This window comes from Zalophus californianus, chromosome 3, assembly GCF_009762305.2.
Source record: "Zalophus californianus isolate mZalCal1 chromosome 3, mZalCal1.pri.v2, whole genome shotgun sequence".
Classification (NCBI taxonomy): Eukaryota; Metazoa; Chordata; class Mammalia; order Carnivora; family Otariidae; genus Zalophus; species Zalophus californianus.
In genome coordinates, this window is record NC_045597.1 from 140,774,792 (window position 1) to 140,791,825 (window position 17,034).

Below are 17,034 nucleotides of genomic sequence, written 5' to 3' on the forward strand. Positions count from 1 at the left end.
CTGGTGAAATTAATAGCTAATTAATCAGCACAATGGATATTAGATATGGATGGTAATTACTGAAATTAGTGGTATGCAGGATATGTATATTGGTAATAATATTCTAGAGACATCTCCCCAACCTTTGTATTAATAAGGTATAAAAATCTAGCAAGTTCCAAACTTGTATCCATAGGAATGGAGCCTGAGGCTGTCCAATCCTGCCATTTGGTCAAAGGATTCTAGTTGTCTGATTTCCACCACAAGAGCAACCAGATTCTGCTTCTGAGATATTGCGAGTGGTGTTTTGATCACTTAACATTAAGAGAACTTGGACTTCATAAAGCTTACTGAACAGTGTCTGTACTATTTGACCTGACTTGCCAATAAGTCTTTGTTTAAATAAATGTCTTTATATGCAGCAGAATTTGCTCTGAGATCACCTTTCATTAAAACCAAGTAGCAAAGTTATAGGATAGTTAGTAGTTAACTCCTACTTGCTGCAAACTTTTTGGCAACTATTATGATGTACATAGGTGCTATTATGAGCAACCTAATAGTTGTGTGTGGCCCAACTGGCTTAGGTCAGTTTGGTTCGTGCTAGTCTTTTTTTCTTTTTATATTTTTTAAGATTTATTTATTTATTTTAGAGAGAGAGAGAGGAGAGTGTGTGTGTGAGCAGACTCCCCACTGAGCACAGAGCCCCATGCAGGGCTTGATCTCACAATTCATGAGATCATGACCTGAGCTGAAACCAAGAGTCCGACACTTAACCAACTGAGCCACCCAGGTGGCCTAGTCTTTTCTCTAATTAAAAAAATAAATTAACTTAGATCAATGGTTAATTCATTCCTTGTGGAGTACATACACACACAGAGTAAATCAAAGGAGTGGAAATAAAGTGAAATTAGAAATCAAAAGAATGCAATTTTTTTAAAGATTTTATTTATTTATTTGACAGAGAGAGAGAGACAGCCAGAGAGGGAACACAAGCAGGGGGAGTGGGAGAGGGAGAAGCAGGCTTCCCGCTAAGCAGGGAGCCTGATGTGGGGCTCGATCCCAGGACCCTGGGATCATCACCTGAGCCAAAGGCAGATGCCTGACTGAGCCACCCAGGTGCCCCAAAAGAATGCAATTTTTAAAAAATTTTAATGTTGAAGGTTGTAAAGTTTCAGTAAGTTGACATATGGCGCATCATAAGTAACACCATTTTCTGGAGATAAAAATGGGTCAAATTTATCATGAGCTTTAAAAATAAATGTCCCACCAATAACCACCTGAAAGGATGTTCAACATCATTAGCTATCAGGGTAAGGCAAATCAAAACCACAATGAAATACCACTTCATATCCACTAGGATGACTGTAATCAAAAAGACTCATAATAACAAGTATTGGCAAGGAGGTGGAGAAATTAGAACACTCATACACTGTTGGTGGAAATGTAAAATAGTGCAGCCATTTTGGAAAACAGTCTGGTAGCTCCTCAAAAGGTTAAACATTAGAGCTATCATATAACTCAGCAATTCCACTCCTAGGTACATATCCAAGAAAAATGAAAACAGGTATGCAAATGTTCACAGCAGTATTATTCATAATAGTCAAGAAGTAGAAGCAACCCAAATGTCCATCAACTGAGGAATGGATAAATAAAATGTGGTGTATCCATATAACGGAATTTTATTCCACCACCAGAAGAAATGAAGTAACACTGATACATTTTGCAACATGGATGAATCTTTGAAAACATTATGCTAAGTGGAAGAAGCCTGTCACTGAGGACCACATATTGTATCATTCCATTTATACAAATTGCCCCAAATAGGCAAATCCGCAACAACAGGAAGTACATTGATGGTTGCCTAAAACTGAGAGGGCTGGCGGCAAATGAGAATGACTGCTGATGGATATGGGGTTTCTTGTGGGGTGATGAAAATTTTCTCAAATTGAGTGTGGTGATAGTTACACATCTCTATAAATATACTAAAAACCACCGAATTGTTGCTTTAAATGAATGAATTGTATGGCATGGAATTATACCACAATACAGCTGTTGTAAAAATTACTAATATTCAAGCTCCTTGACCCAGTAACCCTAAGCATCAGTTTGAACTATAGAAAATTACCAGTATTTTTGACTTACAAAACAGCAACTTAATCTAGCTATCCTAAGATGGAATCCAAGGTTTATTTATAAAGAAGTTCATTCACTGTAATTTTATTAGAACATGATATTTTTTTAAGATTTATTTATTTGAGAGAGAGAGAGAGTGCATGAGCAGGGGGAGGAGCAGAGGGAGAGGGAGACTTCTCAAGCAGACTCCCCACTGAGTGCAGAGCCCACAAGGGGCTCGATCCCAAGACCTTGAGATCATGACCTGAGCAGAAATCGAGAGTGAGCCACTCAACCAAATGAGCCACTCAGGAGTCCAGAACATGATTTTGGAAACAACCTAAATGCTGAGGGGGAAAAAATGATTAAATAAACTATTGTATAATTACATGATAGAACATAATGCAAACATTTAAATTACCTCCTTGAAGAAGTGCTTAAAGCATGACAAAATACCAGGTATCATGCTACATGATGCAAATTTGGAAATATACCTTCATTCATAGGCCAAAATAAATAAATATAAAGAAATACACCAAGAATATTAACAGAATTACTTCTGAAAGTTAGGATTATAGGTGATTTTAGTTTTCCCTTTATTTTTGTACTTTGTAAATTTTCTGTCATAGGCTTGCACTACTCTTATAATTAGAAAATAATCTTTCATAAAAGGAAAGGAAAATAAAACAAGAAAGACCTAGATGCCTAATTCAAAGATAGCCAAATGTACTTGGAATTCTACTAACTTTCACTTTTAATCAAAAAAGAATTTGACCTAAGTTTTCAAAATTCCAATTCAAGTATTTCAGCCTCTAAGGCGAAAAGAAGAAACCCTGCTGTTTTATTCAGACAGTAACACAAAACCAATTATTCAAAGACAGTCTTAATCTGTCTTAATTTGAAAGCTTTGCTAACCAAGAATCCAACAACACCCTGTTCTAGTTCTTTAGAAATAATTCTTCTTGCCAACAAGTGCTTATTTATTTCTGATCTGCGGATTGCATATCATCCTCCCTTGTCCAAGCCTGTACAAGTCAGAGATAGAGTTTATAGAGTTTTTTGTCATTTTGCACTTCTAGAAGTGGCTTGACTAATAAGAATATTTCATGTCCTGCCAGCTAGTAAAAGCCATAGGTGTACTATCTTATCAGTACCTGAAAATCAGAATGCACTGAACTCCTCTCAGGCCCTGACCTTTCCCTCCCAGATGCCCCAGAGTCCTGTCCATCCAGCTATATATATCTATAGCCTGGCAGTGTCAGGTTTAAGGTTGTCAGGTCTCTTAATATCCCCAGTTCAGTTGATGGTAGCTTGATACCTTGATTACAGTGTGATATTCATGAGCAGAGGCAGCACAAAGATACTTGAGGTAAGCACAATAAAAAGACAACACTTTCTTGTACTTCAAGTTTAGTGCCTAAGGCAGCCTAGAGGGACACACACTTTACATGAACACCTGGAGTTTAGAGGAAAAAAAGAAAGAGATTCAGTTGAAGAGTCCAACACAATTTATTATAGTTATTTGAGAAGGAGTTTTGGATCAAATCTCGCTCCCTAGTAAAAGACACTATTTTATCGTGAGCCCTTTTGATATTACCTAGCCTTAATAAACCACACTCATATAAATAGAAACTACAGAAAATATTATTTAATTATCTAATTTATAAAAATTACACATCTAATCACTACTTAAAGTTATGTTATATACTCACATATTTACTTTGTTTATTGTCTGTTTTTACCACAAGAATTAAACTAGGAGAGAGGAGGAATTTTTGTCCATCTTATTCATCAGTTTAACTCCAGTACTGGGAAGTGCCTCAAAAATAGTGTCTACTAAGTAGAAACTCAGTCAGTATTGAGTCAGTGAATGGTTCCTACACACAATGGAACATTATTCAGCTGCTAAAAATGATGTTCGGATCAACGATCACTCAAAATCGTCTCCATTTGTCATTGGAACAGTTATTGCCATGTAAATTATTTAGTTCATTTATTTCATGTTCCTGCTATTTCATGTTCTTGCTAAATGCAAGCTACCCTCCAAGGTTTAGCAAACTATATGGAAAGAGATAGAAAGAAGGATGCTGTATCTAAGCACCTATCATTTCCTTAGTAACTCTTAGAAATATAAAAAAAAGAAACTAAGAAAGCAGGAAATTACAAATGCCAGCATTATCAGTCATCTGATGACATCAGAATTTCTGCAAGGGGCCTGCAAACTTACAGGCATACCAAGCATTATTTGCATCTGAAATATAAAATGCACCATGTAGGCACTGCTCTTCATTTTGTCAATTGTTGTATTACTAGTTTTTTTTACTTCCTGATTATTTGGTCACTATATATTTTCTAAATTAATTGTTAGTCAAAATCCAACTGCAACCATTGGGAACATCTGAAAAAATGTTACACTATAAAATATTAGAACCACTATTAAGAACAAACAATAATCACTTTCGGAAGAGTGTCTCCTTAAATCTGAGACGTCAGACTTGGACTTAAATCTTAGAAAAGGATAAAGAAGAAGAGGCTTTTGTGCAGTTAGATATGAATATAAGTCAAGCACAAGACCAAATCTGGGACAGAGTGACCACTTTTCGTTGAATGTGAACCCCTAAGATGGTCCCAACAGGTAGACCTGCCTTCTTACCCCAAAGTTAGACTGCCTAAGGAAGAGGCAGAGAATAGAGCTAGAAGTCTACAACAATATTTCTCCAATAGGAAAAATTCCCTGACGTTTAACCTAAGTTCTGACATAGACTGTGTTGGTAATGGTTTTCCTTTAGATCTTGTTTGTTTCTGAACCTCTCGGTCAGATATAGTCCAGGGAATACATTGAACATGAACAAATGAGTCTCTGAAGCTCTTGTAGTTTCACAGTGATCATATGGGACCTGGGTAATAGCTGTTAGAAGGCAAACAGTGCAGTGACTAGCCAGTTTAAATGTAAAGTATTGCAATCAACAACTTAGGAGATTTCATCCAAATTTTTCTAGGACTGAAATTTTATTGATCAAGTATAACTTGAAATCAAGAGCCATCTGCCAGGACATCTAAATCCTAAAATTATTATTATTATTATTATTACTATTATTAGGGGGGAGAGCATGGGGGGAGGGGCAGACAGAGAGGGAGAGAGAGAATCTCAAGCAGACTCTGCACTGAGCACAAGCCTGACATGGAGCTCAATTTCACGACACTGTGTTCATGACCTGAGCCAAAATTGAGTCAGATGCTTAACCAACTGAGCCACCCAGATGCCCCTAAACATTGATTTTTTAATTATAATTTTATTGCCATAGTTTTGAAAATCTAACTTAATTGGAATATAGGTAGAAAAGCAGGGAAAATGAAATAAGAATACAAAGGCCATTTCTTACAATTAGTTAATTCACTGCTCATTTAGCATTTGAGTATCCAAAAGACAACAGAGCATTAATAGAAAACACATAAACTTGCCTGGCGGAATTGCAATACCACTAGCCATGTATACAAGAGATTTTTCAAAATAACAACTATTTAAAAAGTACTTGTTGAAAACTACCTTTGTGTAGAAACTAACTCTTTAGAAGATGACAGAAAAAAAGCTGATTTTATTAAACTGACTAGTTGTTCAGGGATTGGCTATTATGGCAGAACTAAAGCTTACAGCCAAAGACTTAAAAAAAAAAAAAATCAATCTTATGCCAGTCAAATTCCATGCAAGTTACACATCTGTGAGCTGCATTCAGTCTTCTGGGACCCCCAATTTGTCACCCCTATCAGCAAGACATATTCAATTTCCCTCCTCCTCACCAAAATGAATTGTAATACCTTTTGCACCCTTGACATCTCACCAGGATCCTAAACATTAGCCTTTGCACAATCAGGAACAGCTTAAAAATGTAAAGCCAAGAGCTTATCAAATCCTTCCCATTACTTGGCTGGAAGTTTCAGGCCTGTTGTCAATAACAAAACTCCAGCTTCTGTAAATCTCATTAGTATCATTTGTGCACCATCCTCAACACCAATTGGCAGGGCAGCGTCACCCATAACGAAGTCCTGGAATGTGGCCAGTCCCAGTAGCCAAGCTCAGCTGGCTGCATCCCAGCTCTGCAGGGTGTCTGAACATGCTGGCATGAAGGAGAGCAACAGGATGGCTGAACATTCTGAATTATGAGCTGGAGAGAGGTGACCACACACTAAAGAAACCCTGTTGAGATTAGCTGGAGAACTTCAAGCCACAGCTGCTTATATGTCAGCTGTTGGAAAGTGAATGCAATAGACATCGTCTTTATGCAATACTGCAATAAGAAATGGCTCCTTTGGGGACCAGGTATGGGCAAACTGGGAAGGGCAGATAAGAGCCCATGTTCATTGCCATATTCCAGGTTTCATCTGGCCTGCCCCTACATCTTGATAGATAACCAGTGTTTGCTCCCCATTCAGGTCTCATTTTATTCTGCAAAATAATGCCTCTCTTTACTCACCCAAGAATAACAAAGTGATAAATTAATTGGATGAAAGGAACATAGTCATACCACCTAAATCAGCTAGCTTATACGTATCACTGAAGATTAGGGACATTTGCTAGAAACCCACGAAGTGAACCAGGAAATTACAAGTATCTCCCTTGTATGATCTGCCTTTGTGTGCACTTACAACATGAATTACAGAACTAGTAATTTGTCAGTATGTAATTTAAATTATTAATATGTGCCTATGGTAGACTGTTATTTCATACAAAACTTTAACCACTGTTGATAAAATTACTGCTATTATGCAAGAACTTTAAAGAGTATGATGATTTTAAAGTCATTAAAAGTGAAGTTTTTAGGCAGGGTCTGGATGACCATCTCTCAGGTAAAGATTCCTGCATTGGATGAGGGCAGGGTTGGTGGGAAATTATCTTGACCTTTCCAGGCTTTTCCATCAACTTTATGTGATACGGCACAGCCACTGAAATATAGGCATAAAATTTTCGAGAAACACAATACGATCCTATGCACAATTGTGTTAGATATACAAATGGCCCAGAAATGAATATACCACTTTTTTTTTTATGTTTCTGACTCTTTTTTTTTAATTTTTTATTGTTATGTTAATCACCACATATTACATCATTAGTTTTTGGTGCAGTGTTCCATGATTCATTGTTTGTTCATAACACCCAGTGCTCCATGCAGAACGTGCCCTCCTCAATACCCATCACCAGGCTAACCCATCCCCCTACCCCCCTCCCCTCTAGAACCCTCAGTTTGTTTTTCAGAGTCCATCATCTCTCATGGTTCGTCTCCCCCTCTGACATACTCCCCTTTTCTTCCTCTCCTGTTATCTTCTTCTTTTTCTTTTTTCTTAAAATATGTTGCGTTATTTGTTTCAGAAGTACAGATCTGTGATTCAACAGTCTTGCACAATTCACAGCACTCACCGTAGCACATACCCTCCCCAATGTCTATCACCCAGCCACCCCATCCCTCCCACCCCCAACCACTCCAGTAACACTCAGTTTCTTTCCTGAGATTAAGAATTCCTCATATCAGTGAGGTCATGTGATACATGTCTTTCTCTGATTGACTTATTTCACTCAGCATAACACCCTCCAGTTCCATACCACTTTTAATTTTCAATTTGTCCCAGGCAAATAATTTACTGATTCTCATATTGCAAAATATTTGGAATTACACCAAACACAACACAGCTGATACTCTCCAGAAGTTGACATTTTAAGATATCAGGACATACAAATCATATTATGCTAAATGTGCAATAAATTTATCACTACCCATACAAATGATGACATAGCAGTTATGTGTATAAAGTAAAATAACAAATAAGGTTCAAATTATTTTAGTTCTACTTTGAAATAGATGACAAGATTTCATGAAGTTCACTTACTGGTAAGTGCTACCTTAAGCACTTTACATCTCTATTTTATCCCTCACCACAACACTATTACAGAGATTCTGAGGCTAAGAAAAATTGAGCGACTTGCTCAAGGTCACTCAGCTAATAAGCAGCAGGGCAAAGACTTGAACCTGCTTCGAAGGCTATCTGATCTGGCGCCCCCTACCTACCACTGAGCACGGGCCTTCCAGTTCCCTTCCTTTGTTCTTTACTTGCAGGCAACACTGAAACTTCTGTTGCTTAAATTATACTGGTGAGTGTGGGAGGAGGTTGTTTGAAGCCGGTTGGCAGGCTGCGGAAAACTAATTTGAGTTTTAAAATGGGGACTGAACAAAGGTGGTAGGGCTCTGCAAAAAAGAGGTGTGGGCAAGCTACTACTATTGTAAATAGGTTCAGTATTCCCGAAAGCTATCTGTATCTTGGAATGAGAGCTATAAAACTTTTCTTGCCCTTTGACTCAGTAATTTCAGTCTTTGGAATATACCCCAAGGAAATAACACAAAAGAAAAAGGTAATTTGTTCAAGATGTTCATTCAGGGGCTATTTTGAATTAGTGAAAAACTGGAAATAACCCAAATTTCCAGTAATAGGACAATGACTAAGCAAACTAGGCCATGTAGAAAAAGAAAAGAAAAAAACTTCATAATCCCTAATAATGGCAAATGTAGACTACATTCACATGTGGACATATATGTAAGAAATAACTCTAAAAAGTAGAATACAAATTAGTATATAAGCATAGTCTTATGCTGAGACTTTTCTTTTTTACTTGTGCCAAGTAAAATACTCTATGCATTAACAATCACGCAAGAGAAATGTGAATTTATAAAGACATATAAGCCTCATTTCATTGTTGTAGCTCCAATAGTGGAACAGGTATATAGGCTGTCATTAATAAAAACTTGTAGACAACTTATATAGAGCTAGTTTTTAAACAGAGACCAGACTGTACCTCACATGTATTAATGTGCTGTCAGTGAGAGCTAATTTTTTACGAGGACTTACTATGTGCTAGGCGCTCTTCCAAGTTCTCTCCCTGTATTCTCTCATATAATCCCCCTATAATCTCATGAGATAGGTATTATTATTATCATCTCTCTTCCAAGAGGAGGAAATTGGAGCACAAAACAACTAAGCAACTTGCCCAAGGTTACACAGCTATGGCAGAGATGGAATTTCAACCAGGGTAGACTATTGCTATGGCCTATATGGGTCATTATGTCACAACATCTTCTCTTACTTGAAACAAGTCTCTAGCTCTTGTTCTTTCCCATTAATCATTTCTAGATTTTGTTTTCTGCTTTTCTTCTTCACCACTTCTGTTTTGTTTATAATATACAGAATCCTTGCAGGAAAAAACAATAACCAGATATAGAAGTTGAGATAAAATACTCTCCATCTAGTGTCACCTGCATGAGCATAATCAACTTGCCCTAACTGGTAAGACTTCATCCAAGAAGTAAGACTAGAGTAGGGTTTTTAAATCAGGTGAGGGAATTGTAGAGGCTGAAAAATAAAATGCAATTGTGGGCACATGAGATAACTGCAAAGGAGAAAAATATAACACATGGAACAAATGTGATACTCAAATGACATTGAATCTAAGAAATAAGTTGCCTGAGGATAAGTGACAAATATAGAAGGACATTTCAAACTCTTGGGAAAATGATAATTTAAAAAATAAAAATTTATGTTTTATATTTACCTAGCTTCTTATATTTTACAAAGTATTTGTAATTTATGATCTTATTTAATTCTCATGCTGTAAGTGGTGAATAGTATAGTTGACAGGGGAGAAAAAGGAGAGTCACAAGATTAAGTGTCTCACCCAAAGCAGGCCCATTTGTCCTTAGTGGGGCCAGACCTCCGTCCCAGCCCTCGTTCTCAATAGAGCTAAACACTGATGCTGCTCAAGACAAAGCCCGGTGTAGACCTTCCCTGTAAATCATTCAGAGCCCATGAAGCCCTAGGCCATAAGTATAAATCTACTGAGAGAAGTTCAGAAAACAAATCTAACATAAGTGCAATCAGAGATGAGAATTAAATATATAACAGGATCCTTTTAAATGAAGGAGGCAGGGTGAAGGCAGAACTACCATCCATAAACTAAACTGTTTGGAAGATGTCGTGGGCAGGTGGTTGTATGTTTGGAAAAACACAAAACTCTAATCCTTTTATCTGAATCCTTATAACAGGTACATTATTATAAGACTCTGTCTGTCATATTTGGTACAAAATAACATTTTTCCTTTATTGGTACATTCCATGGAAGCATTTGCAGAGTGAATGAGGCAGCCTACATTGTATACATCCCTAAACGCCCTCACCTTCTCACCCGACTCTGTCTTATGGAAGCCTAGGCGTTCTTGGGAGATCAGAGCAAATGCCACCTCTTCCAAGAAGGTTCTTCAGGTGAGATGAACCCTCCCTTTCCTAGGCATTCATAGCATGTTCTAGGTCATCTTATTAATGATCTTGCCTTCTGCCTTGTTCAGCTCCAGGATGGCATAAACACTTGGGTTTTATCTTTGTGCTTCCTACAGCCCCAACACAAGTGCTTTCACACTGTAGTTTTTCACTGAATCGGTAAGAAATTGTCTGAGGTCCTATCACGCCCTAAGGGTTTATAAACCTTTTCTGGGATTTGGGATATTCAAATTCAACTACAGATACGACCTCAGTAAAGGACTCACTTCACTTAAAAATCTTGTCTCCTTATAATCATATTTTACGCTGACTTTTTGAACCAGAACATTTGCATTCGTTTAATGCATTAATAATTAGCACTAGCAAATAGCAAGCTCACATCCAGAAGGTTAAATTATAAAGTGTTTTTTTTAGTCAAATAGGTGTATGACAGTCATCAAACTTAAACTAATTTGAGATTTGCTTTTACCACAAATTTCATAAATATTCCACCAGATTTTATTCAATATAAAGGTAAGAGCTTCAAAGTCAGAAAGAACAGCTTTTTGAAGAGTCTCTCTTTTAATATGAGCTGGTGAATAAACTATGGTGAAAGAACTTAACATTTCAGAACAAAAATACATCACTTCTACCAAAGCCAAGCGTTCTTTAGAGACAAAATAATGTTTTCTTTATTAGTAATTTGGAATAACGATTAAATAATATTCATTTCATTGAGATTTTTATATAAGAACTGAGAAAACAATTCTTCATAGTAGTTATGAAAACACAAGAGCAAGTGTTGAGTTTCTGAAACACAGTCATCTTCCTAATTCCATATCTTCCCTTGGGCCATGTGTAGTGGTGGTGTGATCCTCAATTAAAAAGCTTATGTATACGGAAGATAAAGACCAAGGAAAGAACACTACTGAGGCTTGCAATAAAAAGTAAACTAAGAAAAAGATGAAGTAGTTATTTTCAACTGTAACACATTCTATGAAATATCCCAAACTTCCATTACATTTTGTGTAACATGAGAAAAACTCTTTGATCTATGAATAGGTTAATCCAACAACTATTCACACAAGTCCTGTCCTTTTCAGGGAGAAGAGCAATCAATGATCAAGGAGAGTACAACTCACAAAAGGCGTGAAAACTTACTTTTTCATCATCTTCAGTAAATGGAGCACCTTCAGGAATCTTATTTATCGCTTGGGCCACACCAATAATCTCACCATCACTGCTTCGGATAGGCATGCACAATAGTGATTTTGTCTTGTATCCAGTTAGCTTGTCAATTTCATCATTGAATCTTCGATCCTAAAAATAAGACAGAAAGGACATTAAATGCATGTGCATTGTTGTCAGGGAGAAGGGGAGAGAAGTGTATTTCTGTGTATTGTATTTTATCCCTAGGAATTTTACCCAATGAATTTTTAATAACAATACCAGATTTGATTTCATGTTGAAGTCACCAAAGGAAAATAAATGAAAATAAATCACTACCATAGTTGTTAACCATGGTAAATGATGAAAAAACTAAACCTGACTACAACAACCTCTCACAGTTGGAGAAGGGGCAAGTGTTTTTGGTTTTGTTTTTTTTGGGGGGGGAGCACACACTCAAGAACAGGGGGAGGGGCAGATGGGGAGGGAGAGAGAAAATCTTTTTTTTTTTTAAAGATTTTATTTATTTGAGAGAGAGAATGAGAGAGAGAGAGCACATGAGAGGGGGAGGGTCAGAGGGAGAAGCAGACTCCCCGCTGAGCAGGGAGCCCGATGCGGGACTCGATCCTGGGACTCCAGGATCATGACATGAGCTAAAGGCAATCGCTTAACCAACTGAGCCACCCAGGCGCCCGAGAGAGAAAATCTTAAGCAGGCTCCATGCCCATTGTGGGGACCATCGTGGAGCACAACATGGGAGATCATGACCTGAGACAAAATCAAGAGTTGGATCCTTACCCAACTAAGACCCCCAGGCACCCCCCCCAGGGGCAAGTGTTTTTAATGGAGCTCCACACTATGCTATTTATTCAAATATGTTACTTCACATAGACAGCCGATTATGAAGTATCATATAAGAAAAAGACCTAATAAATTCAGATTAAGCACTATGAAAATATATGCAGAAAAGCACTACTTTACTTCTAGTCAAAATGTCCTATGCAAAAAGAACCTATGAGCCCATAATGATACTTTAAAAAAAACAAAAAAAAAACAAAAAAACCAGTATGTTGGAAGGGAGGAGAGAAAGGGCTTCTTTATAGAATGTCAGGTTAAAAAATGTAGAACAGGGACGCCTGGGTGGCTCAGATGGTTAAATGTCTGCCTTCAGCTCAGGTCATGATCCCAGGGTCCTGGGATTGAGTCCCACTTTGGGCTCTCTGCTCAGGAGGGAGTATGCTTCTCCCTCTCTCTCTGCCTGCCTCTCTGCCTACTTGTGCTCTCTATCCCTCTGTCAAATAAATAAATAAATAAAACCTTTAAAAATAAATTAATTAATTAAAAATGTAGAAGGAATGGTAAATTATATATTATCTATCTTGCAACTACTAATATAATAACATCTACAAGCAAGGATCATCAATGGATGCTAATACCACTGGGTGAAAGGTTGTTGTTAAACAGAATATTCACATAGTCTTAGGGTGCCACCCCAAAGAGTCCCTATTAAATTCAGAGAGAAAAAGATGTCTTTATTGTGAAGAGATTGGGTGGACACCACGTTAAACAAGTAATCAAACTTAGCATTACCACTAAGGAGACAAAATACTCATATACCTCGTGATGGGAAATAATATCATATGCCTCCTGATGGGATGCGATGTGATGAGGACACAACATCATCAAAAACATGGAGTGTTCTTTTCAAATGTGTAACATGAATCTGACCATTGAGGAAAAGAAAATTAAGGGGCGCCTGGGTGGCTCAGTCATTAAGCATCTGCCTTCAGCTCAGGTCATGATCCCAGGGTCCTGGGATCGAGCCCCGCATTGGGCTCCCTGCTCAGCGGGAAGCCTGCTTCTCCCTCTCCCACTCCCCCTGCTTGTGTTCCTTCTCTCGCTGCGTCTCTCTGTGTCAAATAAATAAATAAAAATCTTAAAAAAAGAGAGAAAATTAACAAAAATTCAGATTATTGGTCATTCTATAGAAGTCTGACCTGAACTCTTCAAAAATGTCAATATCGTGAAAGACAAAAAATTTTAAAATAAAAATAAAATAGGGCCATGGGAGCTGTGCTGGTTTAAAGAAGACTTAAGACCTGAAATCTAAATAAAATGTGTGATCCTTCACTGAAAATTATTATGCAATTTCTGGGTGTGGAGGGGTGATAATTAGAGAAAGTTGAACACGGAAATTATATTAGGTAATATTCTATCAACATAAACTTTCATAGGTGTGATAGTGGTATTGTAATTATGTAGAATGTTGTTTTTTTAGGATAATTACATGCTGTAGCATTTTGGTGTGAAATGTCATAATACTTTCAACTTTTCTTTTTTTTTTTTAAGACTTTATTTATTTATTTGACAGAGAGAGACACAGGGAGAGAGGGAACACAAGCAGCGGGGAGTGGGAGAGGGAGAAGCAGGCTTCCCGCTGAGCAGGGAGCCCGATGCGGGGCTCGATCCCAGGACCCTGGGATCATGACCTGAGCTGAAGGCAGACGCTTAACTGAGCCACCCAGGCGTCCCAACTTACAACTTACTTTCAAATGGTAAGGAAGAGAAGGAAGGGAGGGAGGGAGGGAAGGAGGAAGAAAAGAGAAAGAGAGAGAGGGAGAAAAGAGACTGGCTCCTCAAAAGGTAACAGAGGTTCTCTGCTCAGGGAGGAGCCTGCTTCTCCCTCTCCCTCTGTCTACTGCTCTGCCTACTTATGTTTTCTCTCTCTCTCTGTCAAATAAAGAAATAAAATCTTTTGAAAAAGTAAAGAAAAGGAAAAGAAAAAGTAACAGGGACTAAAAAGATTCCAAGGAAGATGATAAACTAGATCCAGGCTCACTGAGTGGAGTAAAGCTTTTCCCAAGGACTTCAATATTCTTTCTTAAAAGAGGCTTAAAAAACAACAAAGCCCTACTGTCTACCACCATCTAGAGCTATGAATTTCATCTGATTAAGAGGCAAGGGAGGCTGGCTGTGGACAGGGGTGATAGCCTCAAAACCTCAAAACTGTTGGCCTTCTGATGAAGTCTGTTATCTTTAGTGTCACAAGGATAGGAGCCCTTAAACTCCATACTAAGACCTGGTTTTGTTCTGGGGACTCATGGAAGCTACCCTAAACCCTTAGTTAGGGCGAGAAAAGCCCTGAAGGAGAGAGGGAAATCAAAACCCAAACTAAACCAAATATCCTGCTCAAAATGAGTCTGCAACCAAACTTTCAGAAAAACACTAATTTGTATTAATTTTTTAAAAAATTCACCGAAGGGGGGCACCTGGGTGGCTCAGTCATTAAGCGTCTGCCTTCAGCTCAGGTCATGATCTCAGGGTCCTGGGATCGAGCCCTACATCGGGCTCCCTGCTCCGCGGGAAGCCTGCTTCTCCCTCTCCCACTCCCCCTGCTTGTGTTCCCTCTCTCTCTGTGTCTCTGTCAAATAAATAAAATCTTTAAAAAAAAAATTCACCGAAGAACCATTATATGTCAAGCTGTGAGCTAGGAGATATGGCAGGAAGCAAGAGAGGCATCATCTCTGCCTTCACAGAACCTGCAATCTAGTAGGTGAGGCAGATGACATACAAATGTATAATCATGTATTGTAGTAAGTGATACTAGGAAAAGAACAGGGTGCCCTGAGAGACACTTAATAGGAGGGACCTATTTCTATGGTCTATCTGAAAACAGGACAAGTAAGCTATGGCTTGCATCATGAGTAAGAATTAGCCAAAGAGGGGCACCTGGGTGGCTCAGTCGTTAGGCATCTGCCTTCGGGGCAGGTCATGATCCCAGGGTCCTGGGATCGAGCCCTACGTCAGGCTCCCTGCTCAGCGGGAAGCCTGCTTCTCCCTCTCCCACTCCCCCTGCTTGTGTTCCCTCTCTCACTGTTTCTCTCTCTCTGTCAAATAAATAAATAAAATCTTTAAAAAAAAAAAAAGAATTAACCAAAGAAAGTTGGGAAGAACTTTCCAGGAAGTTATAACAATACATGCGAAGGTCCTGAAGAAGGAAAAAGCTTAGTAAGTTCCCCAAACTCCAAGGTCAGTGTGGCAAAAGGCAAAAAGGGAGTCAAAGGGAGAAAGGAGGGAGGCAGGGGCCAGATGGTACCAAGTCTTACAGGCTTGGAAAGGAGTTGTAACATTAACCCTAAACGTCATTGACGATCTTAAAGCAGAGGATGATATGACTCATTATCCAGCACTTAGCATTCCCTGAAATCATCTTATTAGTTTACTTGTTCTTCCTCCATTAATATATAAGATCTAAGACAGCAGAGATTTTGTCTCTCTGGTTTCCTGCTTCCTACAGGCATATCGTAGGTGCTGCAAAATAATTTTTTTGAGTGATAGGAGTTTTTCTTTAAGATTGTACTGCAATTATGCAAAAATATAGAAAAGTTGGAAAGGCCCTAAGGCCCCGCATTTCATTCCTTGGTGTATATTTAGAGATACTTTTGCACATGTACAGAAAAGAAATACACAAATGTTGACTGCAACATCAATTATGAAAAGAAAAAAATGAAAAACCATTTCAATGTGGTCAATAGAAAAATAAACAAATTATGATCTCTTGTTCTGATACCATACTATACAACAATTTTAATGAATAAACTAAAGCTGCTTATGTTAAAATGAATATCAAAAACATGTTAAGTAAAATAAACAACCTGTAATCTGATACCATCTACATAATATTTAAAATATTTATTTAATATTTTAATATTTAAAATATTATATATAAAATTTATATATATATAAAATATTTAAAAATGATACTAAACACTATGGATTCAAATATGTACTGAAAGTATAAAGCATACATGAGAATAATAAAATCTAAATTTATGTAAGTGGTTACCTTTGGGAAGGAAGGGGGAAATGGTGTCAGGGAGGGGTATAGAGGAGGTTTCAACTCTACCAACGGTTTTCCTTCTTTTTTTTTTTTTAAGTTTTCCTTCTTTAGAAAAAAACCAAAACAACAATTGTGAAGCAAATATAATACAATGTTAAGATTTTATAAACCTTGAGGGCCTATTTCCATCTAAATATTTGCAATATTTTATAATAAAAAGTTTAAAACCATTTTTAAAACATTAAGAACTTTGTGGAAGATGATACAGGATTGGAATCCGAGAAACCAATTAGGAAATTTCAGTGGTCCAGGGAAGGCAAGAGGATGGTTTGGGTTAAGAGAAAGGCAATGAAGGTAAGACAGAGAGGTTGGAAGTTTAGTCTACAGTACTTCCTGATGGATTGGTTGAGGATGGTGGACTAGAAAAAGAAGAGTATATCTTCAGTTTTAATTTGAGAAATTACGTGACTCATTTAAGAAATGAAATTTAAGAAATTTAAGAATTTAAGAAATGAAACAGATGAACATAGGGGGAAATAGAGACAGGCAAACCATAAGGCCGACTCTTAACTATAGAGAACCTGAGGGTTGCTGGAGGGGAGGTGGGTGGGGGATGGGCTAAATGAGTGATGGGTATTAAG

The 17,034-nt window shown here is 37.8% G+C and overlaps 1 protein-coding gene across 1 annotated transcript in view; it reads right to left on the minus strand.

The window, feature by feature from the left end:
- The window catches only part of PDE11A (phosphodiesterase 11A), a 387,294-nt gene that overhangs the window by 325,962 nt on the left and 44,298 nt on the right, over window positions 1-17,034 (minus strand). Inside the window, exon 2 of the mRNA XM_027589688.1 lies at window positions 11,548-11,706. Within this exon, the coding sequence (XP_027445489.1) occupies window positions 11,548-11,706 (159 nt within the window). The remainder of the gene's footprint in view (window positions 1-11,547; window positions 11,707-17,034) is intronic.